The sequence below is a fragment of the Poecilia reticulata genome, chromosome 20, assembly GCF_904066995.2.
Source record: "Poecilia reticulata chromosome 20, P_reticulata-male-v2, whole genome shotgun sequence".
In the NCBI taxonomy this organism is placed as follows: Eukaryota; Metazoa; Chordata; class Actinopteri; order Cyprinodontiformes; family Poeciliidae; genus Poecilia; species Poecilia reticulata.
The window spans coordinates 16,127,828-16,151,800 of record NC_088849.1 but is presented as its reverse complement, the minus strand read 5'-3'; the positions used below and the strand labels follow the sequence as shown (position 1 = coordinate 16,151,800).

The following is a 23,973-nucleotide window of genomic DNA, read 5'->3' as shown; positions in this document are numbered from 1 at the left end:
AACATCACAGTTTTATTAATAAACTTGCTATGGCTGCTGCTGCTGTGTTGGTAATGAAACAACCCGACCTTCTTATTCCACCAGAATATCTGAATATCCTCTTAAAACTTTTGCTACTGTTTTTAACAGGATGCATTTAGTTTATAGAATTAGTTAGTTATTGTTGTTTTCTTAAAACCTCATCAATTGAAGGATACTAAAACATATTTTTGTCAGAAAAAGTAGAATCCCAGAGAGCTCATAATTTACAAAAAACTGAACTCAGTTATTCGACTGAAGCAGCTTTAAGCCAATTGGTCAATTAGTAGTGGACAAAAATCATCTGATTTCCATAAAGTTTCCACTTTTTAAAGTTTTAGACAACAATAAATTCAAATTAAAAAAAGAAAAAGATAAGAAAAAGAAACATCTTCTCTCTTTACTGCTGACCAAGGTTTAAAAGATTTGTATTTGGTTTACTTACCAAAAGTAAACCAAAAATGTACGGGTCGTGGTTTTAAAACCGAGATAAGTACCGAACTGTGATTTTTCCGTGCACCATAACAACCCGTGCGAATATGTATCGCGTTAACGCAAGAGGAAATGTCTTGTGACTGTGTGAGTGGTGCCTCCGCAAAAGTGAGATGTCTGTTCTGGGAGAGCAGAGCGATGTGAGCAGGACTCGTGAGGACGAGCAGATAGCCGCGAGGCTTAGAAAACAGAGGGAGGCAGGAACACAGAGACAGCAGCGTGGAAAAACTTATCTCTTCCACAGCAGCAGCCAATTAGGGCTGTGAAAAAGTGGAGGGGCTCATTGCGGATCCATATTCTGCTGGAACGACACGCTCCTTCTCGCTTGTGTGAGCCTGCAGCTTTCTAATCACCAAACCAGTTCCTCTTTCTTTGGTCCAAATAACTGTGAACGAAGGCGGCGGGAATTGTTGTAGTTTTTGCCTCAGTTTCTCCTCGCTGGTTGAACAACATGCATCAAAACCAGTTTTGAGACGGATAAAAACAGGCCACCATTAAGCTTCTTCTCACAGACCCGTCGTTAATCCTATAGAAAATGTGTGGACAATAAGAGCTGCATAAAATTCTACCTTGTTTTTTGGCTCTGCATCACACACCTGCAGCTTTTTCAGCCTATTATTTTGTACTGTTCACAATTAAGAGGCCAGTTTCAGGGAGGAAACTGACAGTCAGAGGACGACCTTCCCAGATGAACCACTGTTTTGTGTCGCGATATTCCTAACTGGACAGTCTGGGGACGTCCACCTGCTAAGTCAACAGTCTGATTCTGGAGTTCTTATCAGCTTTGCTGTGGTGGTTCGGTGATGGCCAAATTGTCGGACCAACGCTGGTTGACTTGGAGATCGTTCGTCCTTTTTCCGTTTTCCAAACAGTTTCCTTAAGCTTACATTAGCTAAAGGAAATACAAATTATGGGTGGAACCTCTCTTTTGGAGTTTTATACACAATGGATGGAGCCATTGGAATCATCCAAATGCCGTGTCAGCAATTATTATAATGGCATAATACTTCTTGTCATCGAAAAGGGTATAGTTTTTGACATGTCATTTTTAATTTACATGCAAATAAAATGAGCAGATGTATTAGTTTTATTCCAGACAAATCTTCCTTTTACATTATTTTGTTATATTTTGAGAGATTTCTGTGTCAATTCCTATCAAAAACACCAGGTGACACTAAGCTTTTATGAACAGATGCAACACACTTGGCAGAAGGAGAACCATCATTTCCTCCCAAATTCACACACTTCCAAAAGGGAACGAAAGAGGTGTTGGCCATACTAGGAATTAATGCAGGAAAAACCAGGAACCTAAAAGTTTGTAGTCCATCTGAGGACTTTCTAGAAAGCCAAAGGTTTCCCAGCCAAAGACAGAACAACATGAACTCATTTCACATGGAACAAAGTTGCCACCATTCAGGAGATTTGCTGTTTATTCTCACATACTTAGCGGACAAAGTGTTCCAATGGTTTTCATTGAAGCGTCACGCACTTTCTGTGTGAGTTTTCCTTCGTTTGAAGCCAGTGACGTGGGATCAAACAGCACAAAAGGATGCAGTGTGAGATAAAATATTAATTCAGGGTGAGGAGAGGACAGTGAACTGAAAGACTTCCCTCTCTCTCTCCGCCTTTAGTTAATCGCTCCCTCTCCTCCAGACCTCCCTGCATCTTTCCACTCTGAAAAACCTGACTCTGGAACACAGGGCTTCGGCTAAATAGTCCAAGCAGGAATTTTCCCTTCTCTTTCTGCCACTCTGGCATGTAACTGCGATTTCCTCCCTTAGACACAAAATGGCAAAGCAAAACAAAAAAGATCCAAACTAACAAAGTTTGAATTTGGACAGTTGAATGTAAAAGAAAAAAAAAAAAAAAAGAAATAAAAACAATAAGGAGGTTTCCAACATACCGCTTTTCTCTCTCATGCTCCAGCTTGACTCTTAAATCCTGTTGAGAGGAAGAATAACAAGAGAGAGGAGTTTCAGAGGTGGAAAGTTAAAATGATTCATGGCTGTATGAGGGATTTGGCCTGAAGAATAAAGCTGGGGAAAGAAATTAGGTGAAGCACTATGATGCCTGTTGTTTTTGTTCAGAAATATAAAAAGAAAAAAGGAGGACACGACAGTCTGTGTGTGTTCTTGTAAAAGTCTTAACCAAAGGCAGCAGGAATCCAGAGGAGTCTCTAAGTCTGCATGAGGTCATTTTGATAAACCAACGCTGTCATCATATCAGCGCAGGAGATTGGGTGAAAATTAGGAGGAAGGGGTAGCTGGGAGAGAGGGGAGGGGGCGAGTTTACCCCGTCTCACAGAGGAGAGCCGCTGTCCGGGCGGAAACTCTCTCCGCTCCTCACCAGCTTGTTTACGTCTCCTCATAAACACTGCCGCTTTAAGAGGATTCGCCAATTATCATTCCACGGACGGGGAACAAACGCGTGAAGAGGGCAACTTCTCGGAGCAACACATTCACCAATCCTGCATTTACTGATTTTTTAAAAATCTTTTATTGCGAATGAAACTCATTTTCAATCGCAATAAGCTCATTCGTTTGAGCACGCAACTTTTTACTGCAACCTTTACCTGACTTTGGCAGCAAAAAACGTCCCAGTCCAGAAAAATAAATCCTGACGACAGACTGGCCTGAGGTTCTGTGAGTAAACCCAGAACGCCGGTCAAGGTTAAAGGAACGAGTTAATAAATTGCTATTGAAAAAAGGATAACAGTCAGATTTGACTTAAGGAGATATTTTAATATCCACCCCTCATACTGAATGTTAAGGTCAATACTTTTCCTTTATCTGGGAAAAATTGAATCATCACTTTGAAGCTTAATCTTTGTCTCAGTTCAGTAAGTCAAGTTTAAGAAGGTACAAAAGCAAGAAGCAGTAAAATATTAATTTTTTTATATCTAAAAGCTTTTAAAATTATGAATCAATGTAAAAAAAACACTTTATTTTAAAGAAATATTTACGTTTGAGTGATAGAATATTAGATGAATAAAACACTAAACCATCAGCTGTGAGCTTTATTAGCCAAAATAAAATTTTGTACAATTCAGTTAATATGTGAACATTACTTATAAACTGAACTGGTTTCTAGAATACTTTGTTGCAATTGTAGAAACTCGTCTGTAAAATCTAAAGTTTTTATATGTAAATTAGTATTTTCCACGACTTCCTAGTTGGTTGTGTAACAAGTGAAGCTGCATTTAGACACAATTATATTTAAGCTGGTCAGACATTTTAGACAATATGAATATTACAGCTGCAGTAGCAGATGAGATTTGAATGCATTCAGATGTGATGTGTACCTGTTTGTAGAGTAAGGTTCTGTTTTTGGGCTTGTGGCTGGAGTAGCGACCCAAAGCGGCCAGGTCCTGCATGATGGAGTTGAGCGCCTCCTCGTCATCTGCAGCCGGAAGACAACATAAAAAACAACACACACACAAAAAAAAAACGAGAGAAAGAAACAGACACATAATAAGTTTTATTTTATAGAAATGAGTCATGAAATTAACATCCACACGGAGGCTTTTTTTTTTTTTTTTAACAGTTCGGTTTGAACGACTGTCATGCAGTGACAGCTGCAGCTTGTGTTGCCTCAGACCACACTTATGAGGCAACACCTGGGCTGCTACTTCCTGTTCTTACACCAGCTGTCGAGTTTCCACTAGTGGGAAAATTCCAGTGGATGTTCGCTAATTTTTAACTTTTTTTTTTTAACTCACACATGCATTTCAATCGTTTGCATTCAGAGGGATCCTTATTAAGTGGGTGCTTTCAGCGCTGCTACTGATGAATCGATAATGTTCAATAATACACAGGGTATATCTATTGCGTGAGTTTCTGTTGCACAAGGTTGTTAGGTTCTGAGTTTTTCCCTTTCTGAATAGCAGCAACTTTTGTCAGGCAAATGGAACAAAAAAGGGGTGAAAGCTTAAAATTGGAGGCAAACATTATTCACACTTGAAATTAAAGTAAAATGGGACAAAATTTATGTTCCCAACATCTCTCCTCTGCCACATAAACACGCGCGCGCTCCCTCGAGCAGAGGAGATAATCATGCAGACGAGCGTGTCAGGCATTTCCATATCAAGAGGCGTTAATGGAAGCGATTATCCGAACCGTGTCTACGGCGTAAAGAAGAGGTGGTTGACCCTCCACTCAAGCCTGCCTGCTGGATGAATGAGTGACGAGCGAATTCGTGGCTAAAATGCACACACACCATTTTTTTTTTTCCCCACGCGGAAAGCAGGCCAGGCATGTGAGACAAAACTGCACCTGCAGGAAAGACCACATTCTTTCAGACGAAGAAACGTGCTTGAAGAGCGTCTCGGCGTGGAAGAAGACCACTGCGGACGTCTGGAGAACCGGCTAACGCAGGCAGCAGATGGGAGCAGAGGTGAAATTCGATCCCGCTCCATCCGTGCGGCCGGCTGTTCGCTGGCAGCAGGTCGGTCCGCTGGGTTCACCCCGAGGTCAGGGGGACAACCCTTCGACAGGGGTGGTGTTGCAAGATGCATCGGTGTGACTTTCTCTGCTCGCATCTCAGAGGGACTAGAAGCAGCCAGCCGTGACTGAATAAAAAAGCGAATGCCTCTATGAACTCACATGCCGAGTTTCCACACACGCAGAAACTGAAAACGTCTTCCTGAGTGCCTTTTGGAATGCTTCTGCTGTTACATGTTACAATTACAAATAAACCGAGAAGGTTGCAAAAAAAAAATTTTAAATAAAAGCACTGTAAATAGATTCACAAAAACAAAAAGTGTGGCAAAAATCTTTCTCGTTCTTAAAAGATAAACTGAGATAAAGTCCCATCAGTTACACAGCAGAAATACTGAAATTACTTTTTAAATCGAAATTAATATTTGTTTATTCAAGAGCACTGATTAATTGCACCCGGAACTTTTTTTTAAAATAGCTTCATCTGTAAATATCAGCTAGTAATTAAGTGTTAGTGTGCTAATGGATGAAAAAAATGGTTTAAGGGCAGAACATAAATCGCACGGCGAGTCTGTTTGCTCTGACCTGATGGTATTAAGAGGAAATGAACATAATCCATCGGCCATTTTGGTTCCCAGACATACAGTAAGTCCTAAAGAAAACCAGTGGGATGAGCTGAAGAGAAGAGAGCATAAAAGAACATCCAGGACTTTGGACAATGCAGATGGTGTAAAGACTAATGATTAAAGATGTTTTTTCTATGTAAGCTCCAACCGTGATCTCAAAGGACTGAAAGCAGGAGTGAAAACTAGTTATAAAATGTTTTTATTGTATACAAATATGTATATTAATGCAGGAGTTTTTCCCCCACTGATTAGTTGAGCTCAAATTCATTCTCAACAAGAAATGCTTGGATCTACGTCACTGAATTGTGTTGTAGGTCAGCAGAGTTTCACTCAATCCAGATTTCTCAAGAAAATGGCTCTGCCTAGTCGCTCTCGAGGAAACTCTAACCTTTCAACCCTGATCTATAAATCTCTGAGGCTGGGGTAGCTAACATGAACAGGCATCGATCCCCCTCAGCCAAACACATAGAAGTGGCGTTGGGGGTTTTTTTTCTGTCCCCATCCCCACACGGCAGCTGGAGTGAGGTACGATACGACCCACAGCTCTCCGCTGCGCAGCGCACTCCCTTCACTTGGAGACAAACTAAATAATGCAGAGCGATAAGAAAAGTTACACCCACCATATCTCAGCTCCAGTGCAAATAGTGGAAACAGTGCAAGGGGGTGGACTGGTATTCTTAGAGCAAATGGCGATAAATCTGGCAAAATATGGTGTAATTACCCAGTCAAATACTTGTGGCTTTATTAGTCAGGGCACTAAAAATAACAAAGTGGGAACAATATGCTTTTCCTGTCTTGCTGAAAAGTTGCCCAGTTTTTTTTTTTTTTTTCCTGTAGCAGAAAACTTTATCCTACAGGTATTTATTTGTGTAAACAACTCCAATTTTGACACAGACAAACCACCTCCAGTATCTTCCTCCCCGAGTCTTCTAAAAGAAAGGAAGATGATCAGACGTGTACATAAGCCTCGTACTTCTACAAGCAAAAATGTGCAGGGCTTCGCGCTGAAACTTTATTCTTGATACAAACACAGGAGGCAGGCGTAGTTCTAACAATCTGTGGCGTCAACACAGGTGAATGACTAACAGCTCGGTCCGGCCTGTCCGAACAGGAAGGAACTGAATCACTGCTCTGAGCGCAAGAAGGCAAACCTGGTTTATTACTCCACACAGGAAATTCATGGATTTCTCACTGACTCAAGGAAAAACTGTTTTTTTTGCTGTTTTTCTTCTTCCCCTTGCCAATCTAACTGCAGACCAAATATTATGGGTGCCATCTTTTTTTCTAGAATGAACGGCGCTTCTGTCAGTAGAAAAATACACAACAAAGCAATAAAATACGCTATAAGACCTTAACCTATCGCTACGTCACTCTGGTTGAAGTCCAACCAGAGATCTGCTTTAGATAAAATCTTGTTTCAAAATGGCCCAGTCAAAGTCCAGAGCAGAATCTAATTCAAAATCTGTGCCACGATGATTTTCAAAGCTCTTCTGGAAAAGATAAGCAAAAAAAAAAAAAAAAAAAAAAAAAAAAAACAATTCCAGGTGTAAAACAGTTGCAGAGAAGTTCCTCAAAATGCAGCAATACATATTCTAAAGATTAATTTAAAACTCAGCCATCATTAACCAGATTGATTAATGATGGCTGATTGCCATCATTAATCAATATATTGTATGAATACCTCTTATATACATTAAACAAAACATTTTTAAACAGAAAACCTATCACAGCGTCTCTCTGGTGATTTGTTGAGCTCCAGACTACCCGAAGCCCTCGCAGTCAAGGATACAAAACAAACACAGTCCCGCAAGTGTATATGGATTTCTGTGTTTCTGTGTAGGAGGCTTGGTTTGTTGCCTGTGGATAATAGCAGCGTGGGGAGAGCAGGCGGCCGACGGGTGCAGTTGGGGCAGTCGGTGTGTGTGAGAAATGCGTGGTGGTGAACGGAGCCGGCCTATAAATGAAATTATTACCTCACTCGGGCCTGATTCACGGCCACTCGCCAAGGTAGAGGCCAGCCAAGGCTAACCGCCAGCGCGGTGGGAAGCCACACCAACACTGTCAGTGACTCAGAAACTGCCTGCAAAAAAACTCCTAAGGCAGAGCGAGTGTGACCAAGGATTTGGATCCAAACACTTTGGGATACCTGCAGTTCGTTTCCTGAGTTCCCCCCTTCGGTCTTGGGTAAAATGCGACCCACAAAAGAACAGGGGGGGGGGAATTCCAGGAAGCCAGGGAGAGTGCACAAAGTTGCACAATGGAGACTGATTACAGGACATTGCATCATCACTGCATCTTTTTTTTTTTCCCCCTCCCCTTTTCTCAGGATTAAAAGTGGAAACCGTGAAAGTGGCAGGAACCGCTGTCCGAGACAGTCAACATAAAAGGAGGCGTCTGCTTGCAACTGCTGCTCAAGCAAACCAAACACGCGGGCTCGCATTTTTACCTTAAGTCCGTTTGGAGAACAGCCTCGAGTTTTAAGAGTTACTACTCGCAAGTCAGTGCTGTGCACAGACCAGGAAGGCTGTGAAGACTGAGGCAAACTGCCTGGAAAGACATTGAGGGGATTTCCTTGAGCCGAGAGACACATCATGGCAAAGGCATCCGGCGGGATTAGCAGCCGGAGCCAAAACGTGTCCTCACTCCCCGGCAGCAGCCAGGTCCAATCTCTGACGCACAACACACGCTCAGAAGCACACACACGCCAGCGAGGCCCACTGTAAACACCAGTCTCTGCTCAGCTTGCCGAAAAAAAACGAAGCACAGTCAATTTAAGACCTAATGGATGTAATGTTTAAGCGTTTAGAGTTAATCTTTCACCAGGAGCAATAGCTCTGATGTCATCCTGGGAATTATAGGTGTGTAACAATAGCTGTGCAAGCAATGTTTGCACAAGGCTCGTCCCAAAAGTCCAGTTTTTGTTCAATGACTTGACCAGATCTACATATTGCATGACATTTTTTTTTAATATTGATGTATTTAGATATTGTGCGTGCAGTTAGGTGCATGCATAAAACTGCTGCTTAGCTTCCTCTGCTCCTTTAGCTGTGGTCAACAAAGACCTGTTACCGGAAGTAATTCTTGCAATGGCAAGGAGAACCATGTTGTTACATAACGTCTTTATGTAATCACACCCAGTCGTTTTTGGGATTTTTGCTTTCAGCAGTGCATATTGCAATAAAATAATAATAAAACAAAGGGGAAGGATGTCTCAATAGAGTGCATAGAAATGAAGAATTTTTATTTGTTTATGTGTGTTTTACATCAGGTAATGACTCTAAAAGATAAGCGGGAATGCGTCATTATAGTTTCCCGTTTTTTAATTTTCTCTTCCTTTGACTGCTTATTAGATGTTAGAGCTTATTAGATGTTCAGATTTATATTATGTGTTATGTTAATAAAAAGGTACATTTCCCCACATTTTTCTAATTTAAGCAGTAGTGCTTCATTACCTTGTGTGTTCCTGTGCTGTCCAGGTCCATTCTGGAGACCGTCATCTGTAGTGGAAACAAAGCAACACTTGTTTAGGATCATAATAGAAACAGCTCTGACGCAAATAACTTTAACTGCTGATTGCCATTTTTTCAGCAATCCTTGTTAATCGAGTTTGCTAATCTTCAGATGTGGCTGGTTTAAAGATAAATAAAGGTACACACCCAACATTTCCAAATTATAATATTACTAATCTCACATCCCCTTTTTTTTTTTTAAATATAGCTTTGCTCATTTTTGTATTGCTCCTATCTGTGCTGTTCCTGCCAGAGGAAGTGTAGAGGATGGGTGTGTTTTATGTGTGGAAGTAGAAGTTTCTATATGAACGCACATAGAGCAACCTGCTTTCAAAAGCAACTTACCCATGTTTACTGTCATCATCAGGAAGTGGCCCTGTTGAACTTGAGCACAGAGCTCAACTTCTCTCTGAAAACGAAGACTTCACCCTGAGACAAAGGAAAAACAACAGGTTTTCAACATCCATGAAACTGGGCCATTTCTCCTTAGGCTAGCCGCATAATATTTCTGTGATTACACAAAAACAATGACTAAACAGGACGCAGGTGGCGGTACCAACACAAAGGTTTTATTTCCTAAATCGCTCTCGACGCTGGTGTTATTTATTTAATCTTTTCTCTAACCTGCTCTCCTGAGATTGGCATATCTTTTTATGAAAAAAAACAACAACACGGCGGCCAAGGGCTGCGTTTGATGCAGGCTTGTAACGCACGTATCTTTATTGCCTCTATCAAAACTGCAAGAGAGTCTCATTGAGGGAATTCCTTCTGTTTAATGACAGAGCCGCATACCAGCTAAATCCCATGATGCTTTGGGAGTACAGGAGAAAAACCTGCCTCAGGTTAAGGGCATAAGCTTTCAAAGAATAAAATCAGCCCTTTGCACTCATTAGGTGACACACACCAAAAAAAGGGAACATAACATATAGGAAGAATTATCTAGCTCGGAAGACGACGCTTTTCATCGATGACAAAGAAAGAATGCTGAATCATTGATGTTCTGCTCTACTTGACCCAAATACCTTTCATACATTTCCAGTTTATAGCAGGAGATTGAGTAAAATGCCTACTATTCTTGGAGACAATGACTCTGCCCTAAGAGAGGTCTCATAGATAAAATTCACTCAAATGCCGAGGAACATATTTGTTTGTTATTCAAGAGCAGAAATAGAAAAGGGGAACATGAACTTTAAAAAAAAAAACAGCTGCTCCACGGTGCAACAATGTGGTTAAGAGCTCATATGGTATCCATTACAGTATCTATCAATTACCCTAATAAAGTTTCTGCATACTTGTGTACAGTAAATAGAGTAAGCTTAGACACAACACCAATCTAAATATATTTTTCATTTGCATTCATAAGGTCATATGTGACACCAGGAACAAATACCGGTGAGAAAATTCAATCTTTAAAGCCATTGCTAGCCAACACATCTGCTTATGCTAGCGCTAACTTTACAACGAAAAAGGCCAAAGGTTCTTTAAATGAAGTCAAAATGAGAATTTTAGAACTGAGCTGCTGGTGTTTTTCCACCACAGGTGTTCCGGTTCCTAACCAGGGCTGGTGCTGGAACCAGTTCTTAACCGGTTCTGAGAAAGAACTGGTTTGTTTTTTCCACCACCCGAGAGTCAAGTCAGAACCACGTCATTGTGACAAAGTCAACATTTTTGTAGCATTGTGTTTTATAGTTTTTAAAATGTTTAGTTTGACCAAAAGTAATTCAAACTAAACTTTGGAGTTTTAAAATATGTCCCTCACAAGGTTGCGATTGGCTGCTCTTCCCCATGATCCCGCCCAAAGCTCCTAATATAAGATGCTTTTGTCCTTTAGCAAATCAGCATCTGGGACTGTCTGGGATTGCCACATTTTGGTGCTATGGCCAAAATGTACCTCAGAGGACACAGAAAGAACTGGTGCTTAGTAAGCTCTAGCAGCAGGTAAGCTGTGGAACCGGTTTAGTGGACAAAGCCCAGAGAGGTAGCTGTTTTTTTTAAAACACACAGGATTACAGCTACTTATGTGTGTGTGTGGTTTCAGACAGTGTTTAGGGCCCCTTGAGTAAAACAAGTTAAGTTGCTGCATGAATGTTTGATGCCCAATTTTTGAACACCCAGTCCAATTCAGAGACAGAGACAGAGTAACTGTCCTTGTACCTGAGTAGTAACCAGCAAATATCAGCTTGTTATACTGGATTTACTCTATCCAGGCCAGTTACCAGTTACTCTATCCTATGCAGTTCCACTAGATTCTCATTTCCCTTCAATGCTTCATTTACAATTTGCCCCACTGAGCTTGATTACTCTGGTTGAATTTGAACCAGACCAACCAGCAAACAGAAGGAAATTTGTAAATAATCCAAATGCTGACATCAGTCTCCCACTTAACGGCCTGGCGATGCAACTTTCATGCCATGTACCTACAAACACTTCACCTTTCCTTATGACTTGTTTTGATCATGTTTTCATCATGACTGTTCACAGATGAATATATTTCCAAACAGCTGCATTTTTTTTTCTTTTTTTCAAACACTAGTAGAGTAAACTAGTCTAATTTCAGAAGCAGAGCAACAGGTGGGGGAGGACCGCCATGTGTTGCTCCATCCTTTGGCCGCTCCTCCAGATTCTCTGGCATCTCGTTAGAAAGACTGCCAACTGGATGATGTGGGATATATATAAACATCTAATCTTAACCGTTTTGGTAAGATATAACGGGATACTAAATACAAGTCAAATATGTGCATCACTCAAAAGGTGTTTTTTGCACCCTTTCTAGGGATGCACATAATTTCAATGTTGACTTACTTTTGCATTTAAACGTTTCGTCTTGTTTCCCTTGCACAAATCAAGCTCGTTTACTGGCTTTCAGTGTGTGGAGCAATCGTTTCAGTGAACTCGTATGAAGCAGACATTTGACCTCCTTGCCATACTTGCACAGTTTTGGTCATTTTGCACTAAACTTTCTTACACAATTATTTATGCACCACACATAAATTCATATCACACAGATGTTTATTACCTGCATTAACAAAAGACATCCATCCATCTACTAGCATCTATGATCTAAACCCGCTTGTCCTTGCAAGGTTGTGGTGGTTTTGTCCAGCAGTCATTGGTCATTCTTGTAAAAAAAAAAAGTACTTTATATTGCTGTTTACACTAATTTAATTGTAGTGAATAATGTTGGAAAAAAATAAAGCTGATAAAAACCTGATAAGAGACAAATTATCTGGTAAATATGAGTAAAAGGTAAGTGGTTCTTCACTTTGTACAGGCATGTTCAGCTTCTCGAAATAGGCTGGCTTTCTCAAGTGTTTTAAATCCTCTAAGTCTGTGTACAGAAAACGCCACTTGTCCCTAACACTCACAGCAGAAAAATGGTTCTCCTCGTCAGTGAAAACATACACACTTTTTCTCTCCTTGGATTAGCGAGAAAATGTTTCACAACCACAAGAAAAACGGGCACGAGAGAAATTTACAGATGAAACACAGAGGCCGGATGTCTCGGACGCTAAAACCTTTACAAGAATAAACATCGTACGAGAAATGACACTTGACTGGCCAAAAATGGATTCAGAATTCAACGTGAAGATAATAAATAAGACATCATCTGACGACAAGTTTCACAGTGCGAAAAAAAATAAAGGAAATCCGATATCTTCATTGCGAATATCTGAATTAGCCTGTGCTTGTTTGTCTGCTGCCACTGACCACGCATGGAAGAGACGAAGCACATGACAGGTGGTCTTCCAACACCATGCCGCCCAGTCTGTCGATCCCATGCACACACACACACACACACACACACACACACACACACACACACACACACACACACAGACAGTCACACACAAGCAAGCCTCTGTCCTTCTGCTGCCAGTCACCAGATGGTCCATCTGCTTCGGCCCTCTGCACAGCATGATGCCGAGCTGGAGGTGCCCACTGATCGCCAGCCCAGTTCTCCACACAAGCGGGCAGCGTGACAGCCCCGCTTGTTGAAGATCAAACGCTAAATAGTGCTCCTCCTGTGCTTGTTGCTCAGCAGCCACATGCACGCGAGTGACAGGACTGTGTAGAACAAACCTGCGAACGTTGTAACGCATTTCTCGTGGATGAGAATCAGCCAGTAGGGTAAGGTTTCTCACTTTTGTCGAAGCATGAAACACCACTCTAAACAGGACACCCCTGGAATTTCAGAACAAGCCAAAAAAAAAAAAAGTGGAGCTAAACTCTTTAAACTTTACACTGCAGTTTTAATTTTGTTGCAATGATTGAAGGGAGAGCGCAGCCCAGACTACACGGGTCAGCATGTATATGCTTGTGAGCACACACTAAGCCCTTACAGCTCTCTTACATCACCCTCCAACCGAGCAAACACTGTAATGCTGGCCTTGGTCTCCAAGGGAACCCCCTCTTTCTTTAGACTGCTCAGCAGCTGCCTGGTGGTCTGAGCAGCATGGCCTCATATCTGACATCACTGTGGTGGAGTCCCAGAGTAATCAACATTTCTGAGGTCAAGCATCTAAACACTGTGGAGCTCAGAGGGCTTCTACTGGCCAGCTAAGGCCAAAGCAGATGATCCACAGAATTGTGGCAATCGGTACGTTCTGGATTAGAAAAGATGCAAAATATGCTGCCCCCCTCAAAAAATAAAAAAATAAAAATCTTGGCTTTTTACCACAGTTAGCAAGGCATGCGTTTTAAGAAATTACAATTTCAACATTGGAAAACTTTATGTTTTCATAACATGACAGAGGAAGGACACTTCACTTTTCTGTTTCTGACAAGACAAATTTAGGTTTTTGGAAATATTTCTGGCCACGAAGAACATGAACAGTCATGTCGCAGAAACTAAAGTAACACTGCAAATTCCTCACTAAACCAGGCTACATCCGCTTGTTGTACTTGAGATAATATATAAAGAGTAAAATGGAGCTATATTTCATACAATTAGCCAGGATTAAAATAAAGGAACAAAGCTAAAACCAACAGAATTTGTGTGAATCTCTGAGTTCATATAACAACATGTATGTACAAAACAGTCCTGGTCTTCCAAATAAAATCTGAACAGATTTAGTACCTTAATATCTAAAACAATTCTGTCAGTATTTTTCAGATCAACTTTGTCAAATGCTTAACTAAGATTCAGCAATACCATATCAAATGTTTTAGATATATTGTTGAAGAAGTATACTAATTAAAACTTTTACAAACATGGGCTCCATTCTATGACAACAGAATGAAAAACAAAATGGACATATTATAGGATAGGACATATAACTATAAGAAACAATGAAATATCTTAGCAGCAGCAACAATATCTATTGCTGATTTGTTATGAAAATCATTATAACTTACTTGGTAAAATGTCATTTGTTGCTGTGAATACAATGACACCATTATTTTTACTCAAGCTTTTGTTGCTTTGAGAATCAACTGCGGAAAAATTCATTTTCGACATATTTTGGAAAGATTACGGTGGGTTTCAGGAAGAGTGAACTCTAACAAATATGTGAAGGGAAAAGTACACGTAAAAATGTATTCAGTAAGTTTGACATAATGTCTCTTGACTTTATGACACATCGCCGATTGTCTTAATCGCGCAACGTACAGGAAACGAAGGGTAATTAGTAAGTCGTAGCTATTTAAGTGACTTACTCTTTTCACAAAGGTCAGCGGTGGGGGTGTCCTGCATCCTGAACGCAGGCCAAGTCTGCCGTGTGGCTTCCCCACATGAGTCAGAAGGTGCATGTTGGCTGATTCTGGGAAGCAGGACAATACAAACTGTCCTTTCACTCACTAATAAGCCCGACGTAGTGTTTATGTACGCGAACTTATCTGAGGAGCTTATTTTGTTTGAGGTGTAAGCTTTAATTTAAGTGTCCAAACCCTTCCTCCCTTTGCTTTGCTCACGTATGTCATTGCCATGAGGAAACCAAAGCTCTTACACCGGGACTTAAAATCCACATATGATTTTTGATGTCATGATTTGTCATTGGTCATTCTTGTAAAAAAAAAAAAAAGTACTTTATATTGCTGTTTACACTAATTTAATTGTAGTGAATAATGTTGGAAAAAATAAAGCTGATAAAAACCTGATAAGAAACAAATTATCTGGTAAATATGAGTAACAGGTAAGTGGTTCTTCACTTTGTACGGGCATGTTCAGCTTCTCGAAATAGGCTGGCTTTCTCAAGTGTTTTAAATCCTCTAAGTCTGTGTACAGAAAACGCCACTTGTCCCTAACACTCACGGCAGAAAAATGGCTCTCCTCGTCAGTGAAAACATACACACTTTTTCTCTCCTTGGATTAGCGAGAAAATGTTTCACAACCACAAGAAAACCACAAGGTCCTGACTTTTGTTTCAAGTGTAAACAGAAATGTCAAAGTCTAAACATGTTGAGAAAAACTAAGCACATCACCAAAACACCAAATATTACAGGGTGTGAACATTTCTTAATCTGACAGCCATGAATTATTAGATGCATAAAAACATAAAAACACCAGGTGACAGAGCCTGTTAGCCACGATTCTGATTTGTTTTTGTTCACTATGAATTTACCAAAGCTAAGTGGTCAATTGTTTGCAAAAAAAAGCACATGTTCTGTTTCTAAGGTCAACTATGTGTTTCAAAATGAAGTCATAGGAAGCACAAAAGGTGTAAGAGATATTGCTATCACAACTTTTTTTTTTTTTTGATAGTTTGTCACTTACTCAGCCTGAAACTTTCTTTATTTGGTATCCCTCCTGAAGTGCTAACACAAATAGAAAACTAGCAGAGTAAATGACAGCAACTCTGTCCATGTATGCGTCCATATATGGTGAATACTTCACAACTATTACAGAGAATAGTCTGTAAAGACAGAAAATATCCATTATAAAGCAGTTGTGTGGACAAATTGGCTTGATGATGTAGGAGCAAAATGGGTTAACATTATTAATGGCTTATTATGAAGTTAGTCACATAAACTAATAGTCTCCAATGGACAAATATCTTATTCTGATTGTTCCAAATCTAATGCCACGTGAACGATCATGTAAAATACAATTCTGACACCTTGGATTATTTCAAAATGCATTTGGTAGACAGTTGGCTGATTAATTCCCATAGAAGCCGAGGTAAGCCATACAAAAACAGAGATAAAGAAAAGCAGTTAGTTTTATTAACTCGGGTAGCACCTGGACCATTTTTGATACGTACATAAGAGGCTAATTGTTTCTGCCACAAACACCTGAAGCGATTACTCAAATACTATGAGATTCCAGGTGACAAGTTAAACAAACTTTCACAAAATTCACTGATGACAGGAGAGATTTTCGAGATAACCTCAGCTTTGCATTCATCCGCCACTCCATCAGATTCACCTGTCAATTTGCCGCTGACATCCTTTAATTCACATTCTGTCTTAGAGTTGAAGGTCAAGCTGCTGGTAGTGGTGGCATAAGGTTGTGGGGATAATTTCTTGGCACACTTCAGGCTCTTCAGTATTGTTTGACCAGGATTTAAATGCCACAGTCAACTCAAGTATTGTCCCCGACTTTGTCCATCCGATATCATGGCTGGATCTTGTGTGCAGATATCTCAGCCTGACTCTGAAGTGTCCTCAGAATGAGATAAATTAAAGAGAACTACAATCACTAGTATCAGCTGATCTAAAAATAACCAAATGTACAAATTCCCCTGCTTTAACTGTTCACAACGCACATACTGGCTTCCTCACAAAACTCTACAATCTGTGCAATCTGTAAAATAAGCTGTATTTTCCATTATGAGATGACATGCTATTACAAGCACATTTACTTATTATGTTTCTCCACCCAGATGAAGCCGAGCAGAGCAGAGACACAGCTCATAGACTCGGATCCGTCATACGAAACAAAGTGTTTGAAAACAGCTTCAGGAAGAGACACGGGTTGTAAACATACAGCCCATAAAAAGTACTTTGGAGCGCAGTGTTAATAAATCTGTGCTATTTCTAAATGACTGCAATGCCCGTCCAGTTGCTGCATTTTTTGGGTTTTTTTAGCACTGCGGGGACACGCTCGTCCTCCGTGTTATTGTACGGCCCAGAGCGTGTGTAGTCTATCCGGCTGTCCCTGCAGCCTCGGGGCTCCATTTGCTGCTGATGGCATTGTCCTAACAGTCAGACGGGCCTCGCAGACAAAGCTCAATCGAGACAACTTCCTCTGAGTTTCTGGAGCGCCGACCTCACTGGAACCTCGCTGACCTTTCCCAGATAAAGACAGGAGACCCAGACTGACTCTACATAGCACCGTGGACCCTTTTACTGGGACGAGATGCTGTCCTGTAGCACGCTCAGTTCAAATTTGACTCTATTTGCATTTTTTTTTTTTGGGACTTTGCAACAACGACATTTGATAATGCTGAACAAATTTACAGGGAAAACAAATCAGAAATGTTACGTCTCTGTACAAAACAGTTATTAACGTTAGGCATTTCCTGAGCCTTTTGGTGGCAAAGATTGTTTTCACTGATTCACTCACTCTCCATTTCCAATCTTGCCACCTTCTACTGAGATATATCAATAAGGTTCAATTTACTCAACATTTTTGACCAAAATAATACTTACATGCTTCAATCCAGTGCATACTAGTAATGTAAAAAATATACTTGGGGTGATGTTTGGCTGCAACTTACATACAGTTCTCCAAGAGAACCAGAGCTTAGACCAGAGCATTTTATCAAACTCCTGGAAGAACATGAGCCAGACGAGTTCTTCATTCATCATAATGTAAATAATAAAATCACTACGTTTACCATGGTTACTAATGAACAAAGTTGTAGTTGGACAATCACACGTAAACTCTAAGCCCTGAATATAATTGTGCCCCTGCTTCTTAATACTAAAATTAACCCAGCTATCAAAGACACAAATAAACTGTTATTTCAGTGCAAACGAGAGGGAGATTAACAAAAACATCACTATTTTGCTGGGATTTTATGCGCCAGGCCAACGCAAAGTCGAGCCTAACTGTGAAGGGAAGGGAAAACCATACATTGCTTCCAAATGGTTGTATAAGAAAATGCATAAATATCTGTCTGCATCTGTATTCAACTCCCTCTTGTAACCCATAAATGCAAAACTATTGCAGTAAGTTTGCACAACCAATATAAAGCCATCCACATAAAGGAGAGCATTATTCAGAAAAGCAGTCAAGTGGCCCAATCTTTCTGGAGGAGAAGCAGTGAAACACAGCTCACGAAGGAGACAGTATTTTTGATGTGTCAAAAAAAAAAAAAAAAAAAAATCCTCTTTGCAGTTTGTCATTGGTCAACTAGGGGGCACGTAACGTGTTGGACACGAGTGAGATGTAGATAACCCAGCAAACATGCAAGAGAAGTTTGATAAGACTAAAATGGAACTTTCTCACTTGCATTAATAATACTTTGCAACACAAGAGAGAAACATCACACCATACCCAGAGTGTATGGCAGGGAAAGCACCAAGCTCTGCAGATGCCTTTCTGCAACAGGAACCAGGAAGTGGATGGAAAGACGAACGGAGCTAGAAGAAACCCTACCAGAGACTACAAACAAAAGCGGGGGGCCGTCCTCTTTGATGGGTATTTTGAAAAGAATGTGCTGTTATATCTCCATTTCATAATTATCCACCACCAAATATTGGTCTGTTACAGAAAAGTTTGCAGTTTGCAATAAAACAAAATTCCATTGTTTCTCTTTTTTACTGTCTGAAAATGAAGTAAAAAAAAACAAAAGAAAAGATTCCTTTTTCACAAGAGGACGGAAAATGTTTTTCTTTTTGTTGTCCGCTCTCATCTCTGTAAGAAACAACTTAACTGAGTTTTTATGAGGACATAGACATACGCTCCATATGATTCATGGTAAACTTTGACCAGACGTGTCTGCTCTGTGAGCGTCTAGCAAACCACTGTGGAGCACAAGACACCCTTATTCCTCTCAGCCTCTCAACTAAGAAGCAAGTTGAGTTTTTCTTTTCTATGAAATCCTCTGGGAAATCAACAATTTACTCCGCATGCCAAATTTCCATGCTCTCCACTTCACAAGGAAAACACATTCCAAGCCAATCCTCTCCATTACTCATTAACACTTGCAACAAGTTAACGAGTAAAAACGCAAAGATCTTTAATGAATTCTTCTGTTAGAGCTCTTTCTTTGTCAGCCCCCATCAAAACATTAGTATTAGGTCCCTACGTGTGTATTCACTAGGATACACAGTGGGATCCAGCCTCTTTATCAGGCCTGCAGATTGTTTTGCCAGAGACACAGCAGCCATATCTGAGGCCTGTTTCCATTAGACAGCTAAACTATTGCTTTAGAGCTATTTGTGAGAACCAGAGCATGTCATAGTGCTGATGAATTCATCCATCCGTTTGATTCATCTGATTCTTTCAATATATATATATTGCATCATCTGAGTTATTAATCATGGATTTGAAGCACTGTGTCTTATACTTCTGCCTTGTAAAGGCCTCATTTTGATGGCTCAAACACTGAACTGGACCAGGAAGACAGTTGGGAATAGAAAATATAACTTTCAAAGTATATTTTGATTGGCTTCTCGTTTTCAAGTAAGAGCAACTAAATACAGCAAAAAAGTAAATAAATGAAATAATAATAATAATAATAATAATGTTATGATGTCTCATCTCACAGCCTTGTTATTTTTTGGATTCAATTTGCTCTTTGAGATTCACCAACCAGCCTTTTCCTAATCGATACCATTTCTGGTTTTCTTTGAGGTCTGACCTTCCGATTCTGATATTGACCAATTCCATATCGATATGTTTTAATCTAACATAAAAATGAGAAAATAAAAAAATAAAAAAGGGATTCTGACTAGCTGTTTTGAAACCAACAAAAACAAGCAATTACAGAACTATCTTCAATTAAGCAACAATCCCTAAACATCAGATTTAAGTGAAATGAAACAAGAGTGCATTGATGTGTTTACATACTTAAAATACTTGAAATGTTTTCTTAAAAATCTGATTATTTTTATTTAACACCTGATCCCTCATCAGTTATAAAACTGGTCAATTAGTTGTTGCATGTCTATTAAATAGCACTTTGAATTCTTATATTTGGATGGACGGAAACAGATGAAACATGGATGCAATTTTTAGATAATGTAGTATAGACTACAGATTTGTTTTCTTATTCTACTTTTATCCAGAAAGAAAGAAACATCTCATTCCAAGTTCCAAGATTTTCAAGACAAAACTAAACAGAAAAATGGGAGGGAGTGTGGAGAGAGGGGTTATCTTAAAATGATCTCCAGTCATCCAGGTTATGCCACTGAAAGAAAATCTCGTGCAGAAAAAATAAACCTTCACGTTTTCCAGAAAGCAAAACAAAGCAGGGTGGAAAAAAAGGAAAAGAAAAAAGAAATGTTTAGTCTGTAAAGCATAATTGTGGGGTTTTCTCAATTCAAACTCACCACAGTAACAACTGCATTGAAACCAACTGGAGTCTGTCCAAGTAATAGTTTCCACTTGCGAGAAGAAAAGCTCTGTAAGCCTGCTGCCAGTGCAAACATTAACCCATATACTAACAATGATCGGAAATAAAAATGTATCTTAGTATCTAGGAATTTCATTTTTGATAAAAGAAAAGACTCAATAAAGAAGTAATGTAAAGCAAAACGAAACCCTCACCTTGTTGTCCAAGTGTGTCCATGTTACGCCTGTGGATGCAGGATTTGTGAAGGTGAATGTCTTTCTTCTTGGCTATAATTCAAAACAGATAAAACACTGGAAAATTTCCCAACAATTGCAGAGAAAATCTCTCCAAAAAAAAAAAAGCCAGAGAGCAGAAAATCCGGAAACTGCGCTCAGCAACACGCAGAAATTACAGCGAACCAGCCGCACTTTGGCAGAAACAGCTCCTCTTCCTCTCAAAGGTGCATAATCCAGAGTCGGTCCCTGTGTTTAACGGGAGGGGGGAACAAACTGCGCCGGGAACCCGGAGGGATGCAGGGTAAAGTTTTCCCGACCCGCGCTGGGCTTGTCTCAACACACTCTCCACTAGAAGCGACTTTCTGCTCGGAGCTGCGACTCTCTGATGTCAGCAACAACGTAAGCTCCGGGAAGTGGTGACGCTCTCCGGTGGTGCGTTACCAAGGCAGCGGAGACAAACAGGTGCTAGTGCTGCCCTCTAACGGACTTCTTAACCCACTGCAAATCTGAGGACTTTGGTTCGTATTTTGAACGTCTTCGCAATTTTATTAAATTCTTTTATATTTGCATCACAAAAATCGCTAAATTGAGAAAAACGGACCGTTCTTAGTTTGAAGTAAATATCACATTAGCAGGACCAGTTATTGAACAAAACTTTGTTTTATTGTATTCAATGTAAAAAAAAAATAGAAATAAAAAATATGTTACTAACGCCGTCTAATTGAAAAAAATACCAGTTTAACTACAAAATAAACAAACATCACAATCCCATTTTTATGTGTAATAAAGGAAGGACTCGTTAAAATAACTAAAAAGAATTTTAGTGCTGTTTTAAAACACAAATAATTAATAAATAACAATTCATCCCAAATCAATTAATGCAGAACAAAAATAAATTACTAAATAAACATAGAGAACTTTTGTTATATAATTTGAGAATAAAGTAGATAACTAAGTAAACATATAATAATGAAGATCTAATGGAATTCTAGTAAGAATGGTAATTTAGAAGAGGCTGTTTAACACTTTTTTGTTTGTAAAGTTGGTCCGTTAATGATTTTAACAGGGTTTATACATGAAGAAGTATAACTGTATAACTCAGATAACTGCTCGAGTGCAGTTATCTCTTGTGATACTGCAAGAGATAATTCGGTGTAATTTTACTGCCTCTGCATGCAAAATTACACTAAACACATTTCAAAATCTATGTGAGAATATGTTTGTTTTTTTCTTAAATGCAAATTGATTTATCCATATTTATTTTTTTACATTTTCAGCTATTTTTGGTACTTTTTTGCTGCATTTGAGACAAACCGTCATATTATCTGGCACATAGCTTGTTTTTCTAGAGAGTAAAGAGCAGCAGCATTCTCCCTGATGATGACAATTTCACACAGTTGAGTGTGATAAGCTCTCATCTTTAGTCATTAGCTCTCATTTGTTTGGCTTCGGTACCAAACAAACGAGCAGTTTTAAATCCTCATTTTACCACAAACACCTGATGTCTGGATTACTAAACTCTCTCCTCTCTCTTCAGCATCACTCAATTTACTCTGCTTCCACACAGCAGGTTTTTTTTTTTTTTCTCATTGTGACCAGACATGTCCTTGTTCTGTTTAGGACTGCTCGAGTGCAGTGAATATCAATTGGACATTTGCATCCCTCTATGGACTCGGGAGTCATTGCAGATGTCTGTGCTGCTCAACAGCGCTGAAGATAAGCACATCATGCAGCTGTTCTACACAAAACAAGCCCGTCTGTGTGTCTGTGTATGTGGGAATGCGTGTTGCTTCACCTCCTGGGATTCCTTAACAGCCAGAGAGGACTGAAGTCTCCAGAGAATTAAAGAATATCTTTTGTTGCCGTCTGTTCTGCATGGTTTCTTCCTGCTAAAGCACTTCCATGCAAGCGACAAATGAGTAGCATTAACTCCAACTGTCTCCTGCCTTCATAAATACACAATTTTGTCTGCAGCTGCGACGTTTTGGATGGCTTTTGTGGACGTTAAAGTTAAAGTGCAACACTGAGGTGGAACAAGAATCTAAATACTCATCATTCACCGTGCCATTTAAATAACTTGCCACTAATCTATAAGAAGATGAATGCGCAAAAGGGAAATGTTAACATACTTATCTTTCCAGCTGTGTTATCTTTATGCTTAGCTAAATAGGTCTTCTTGGAAAACTCAGTTCATCCCTCGTGGGGAAAGTGCGGCTGGTATCTCTGGAAACCGATAAGGCTGTTGGCAGGCTAGTGATCACCTCAGAAAACAAGTGCTGAGGCAGCCTTTAGCCATTTTTATTGATTCAAAAAATATATGGTTGAAAAGTTCATTCATTTCAGGAACTCAGTTCACTAAAACTGAAACACATGATGTATACCAACTGGAACTAAGTGATCACGTTCACCAATGTAGGCTTTAGTTGCCAAATATTATCTTTCCACCAAATGCTCACATATTGATATCTAATCTAATATTTAATCTAGGGGAAATATCAGAAACTAGTCTTGTCTTCATGTATGTCTAAAAAGAGATTTAATCAAAATGTCATTTTCTAACATCCACAGAAATGACTGATTTCTTCTGAGACCTCTTTAAGTCCCTTACCAGACTCATAAACTGCTGCAATGCCCTTAAAGACCTTAGACAATTTTTCCGAGCTCACCGCGGTGTTTACTCTCGCTTCAGCAGAAGGGTAAACCCAGACTAAATGTCTAAGTTTAAATATTTGTACGTTCAAATATTTAAACGTAGACATAGACTGTTCTAATCTTTTAAAATTGGCTCCAGCTCTGAAGGGAAAAACGACTCATGTGTCCCTGAAAAATAAGTTAGTTATCCTGTTAGAAATTGAGGAGAACCCATCATGATTTAAAGAGCTCTTCGACTCCACATTTTTTTTACTTCATGCATTCATTTCATTACAATTTTGATTGCCTGTAACTATGGGTGTGTAGCTGTATTTGGCTCCCGAGCTGCCTATTTACGACTTGCAGTAAACAACCAGGCACGTCATTTTTCTTTTATGATGCTCTCTTTTCTTCCCTTTTAACATCCTGTCCTTTTCTCTCCCGGGTTGGCAAAGCAAATGATCACCCTTCCCAGGTTTGGCACAAATTAATAATTTCTAGTCAAGTTTAATCTGAAGTGACGTGATGCTGAGTGGATAACTGAACCCATGCAGCTTCAGTGGAGCAAATATTTTTAAAAGCTT

At 39.7% G+C, this 23,973-nt stretch overlaps 1 protein-coding gene and 1 long non-coding RNA gene across 2 annotated transcripts in view; one reads left to right on the top strand and one right to left on the bottom strand.

The window, feature by feature from the left end:
* The window catches only part of map3k22 (mitogen-activated protein kinase kinase kinase 22), a 42,522-nt gene extending 21,394 nt beyond the window's left edge, over positions 1-21,128 (bottom strand). Inside the window, exons 1-5 of the mRNA XM_008396201.3 lie at positions 20,738-21,128; positions 9,427-9,510; positions 9,025-9,069; positions 3,812-3,909; positions 2,414-2,451 (exon numbers count right to left, since the gene is read on the bottom strand). Coding sequence (XP_008394423.1) covers positions 2,414-2,451; positions 3,812-3,909; positions 9,025-9,069; positions 9,427-9,445 — 200 coding nt within the window. The 5' untranslated portion in view covers positions 9,446-9,510; positions 20,738-21,128. The remainder of the gene's footprint in view (positions 1-2,413; positions 2,452-3,811; positions 3,910-9,024; positions 9,070-9,426; positions 9,511-20,737) is intronic.
* Positions 21,129-21,184: 56 nt separating this feature from the next.
* LOC103456567 (uncharacterized) lies at positions 21,185-22,625 on the top strand. The gene is made up of 2 exons (XR_532277.3): positions 21,185-21,276; positions 22,379-22,625. It is a non-coding gene; the product is annotated as an uncharacterized LOC103456567 (long non-coding RNA).
* Positions 22,626-23,973: the final 1,348 nt, after the last annotated feature.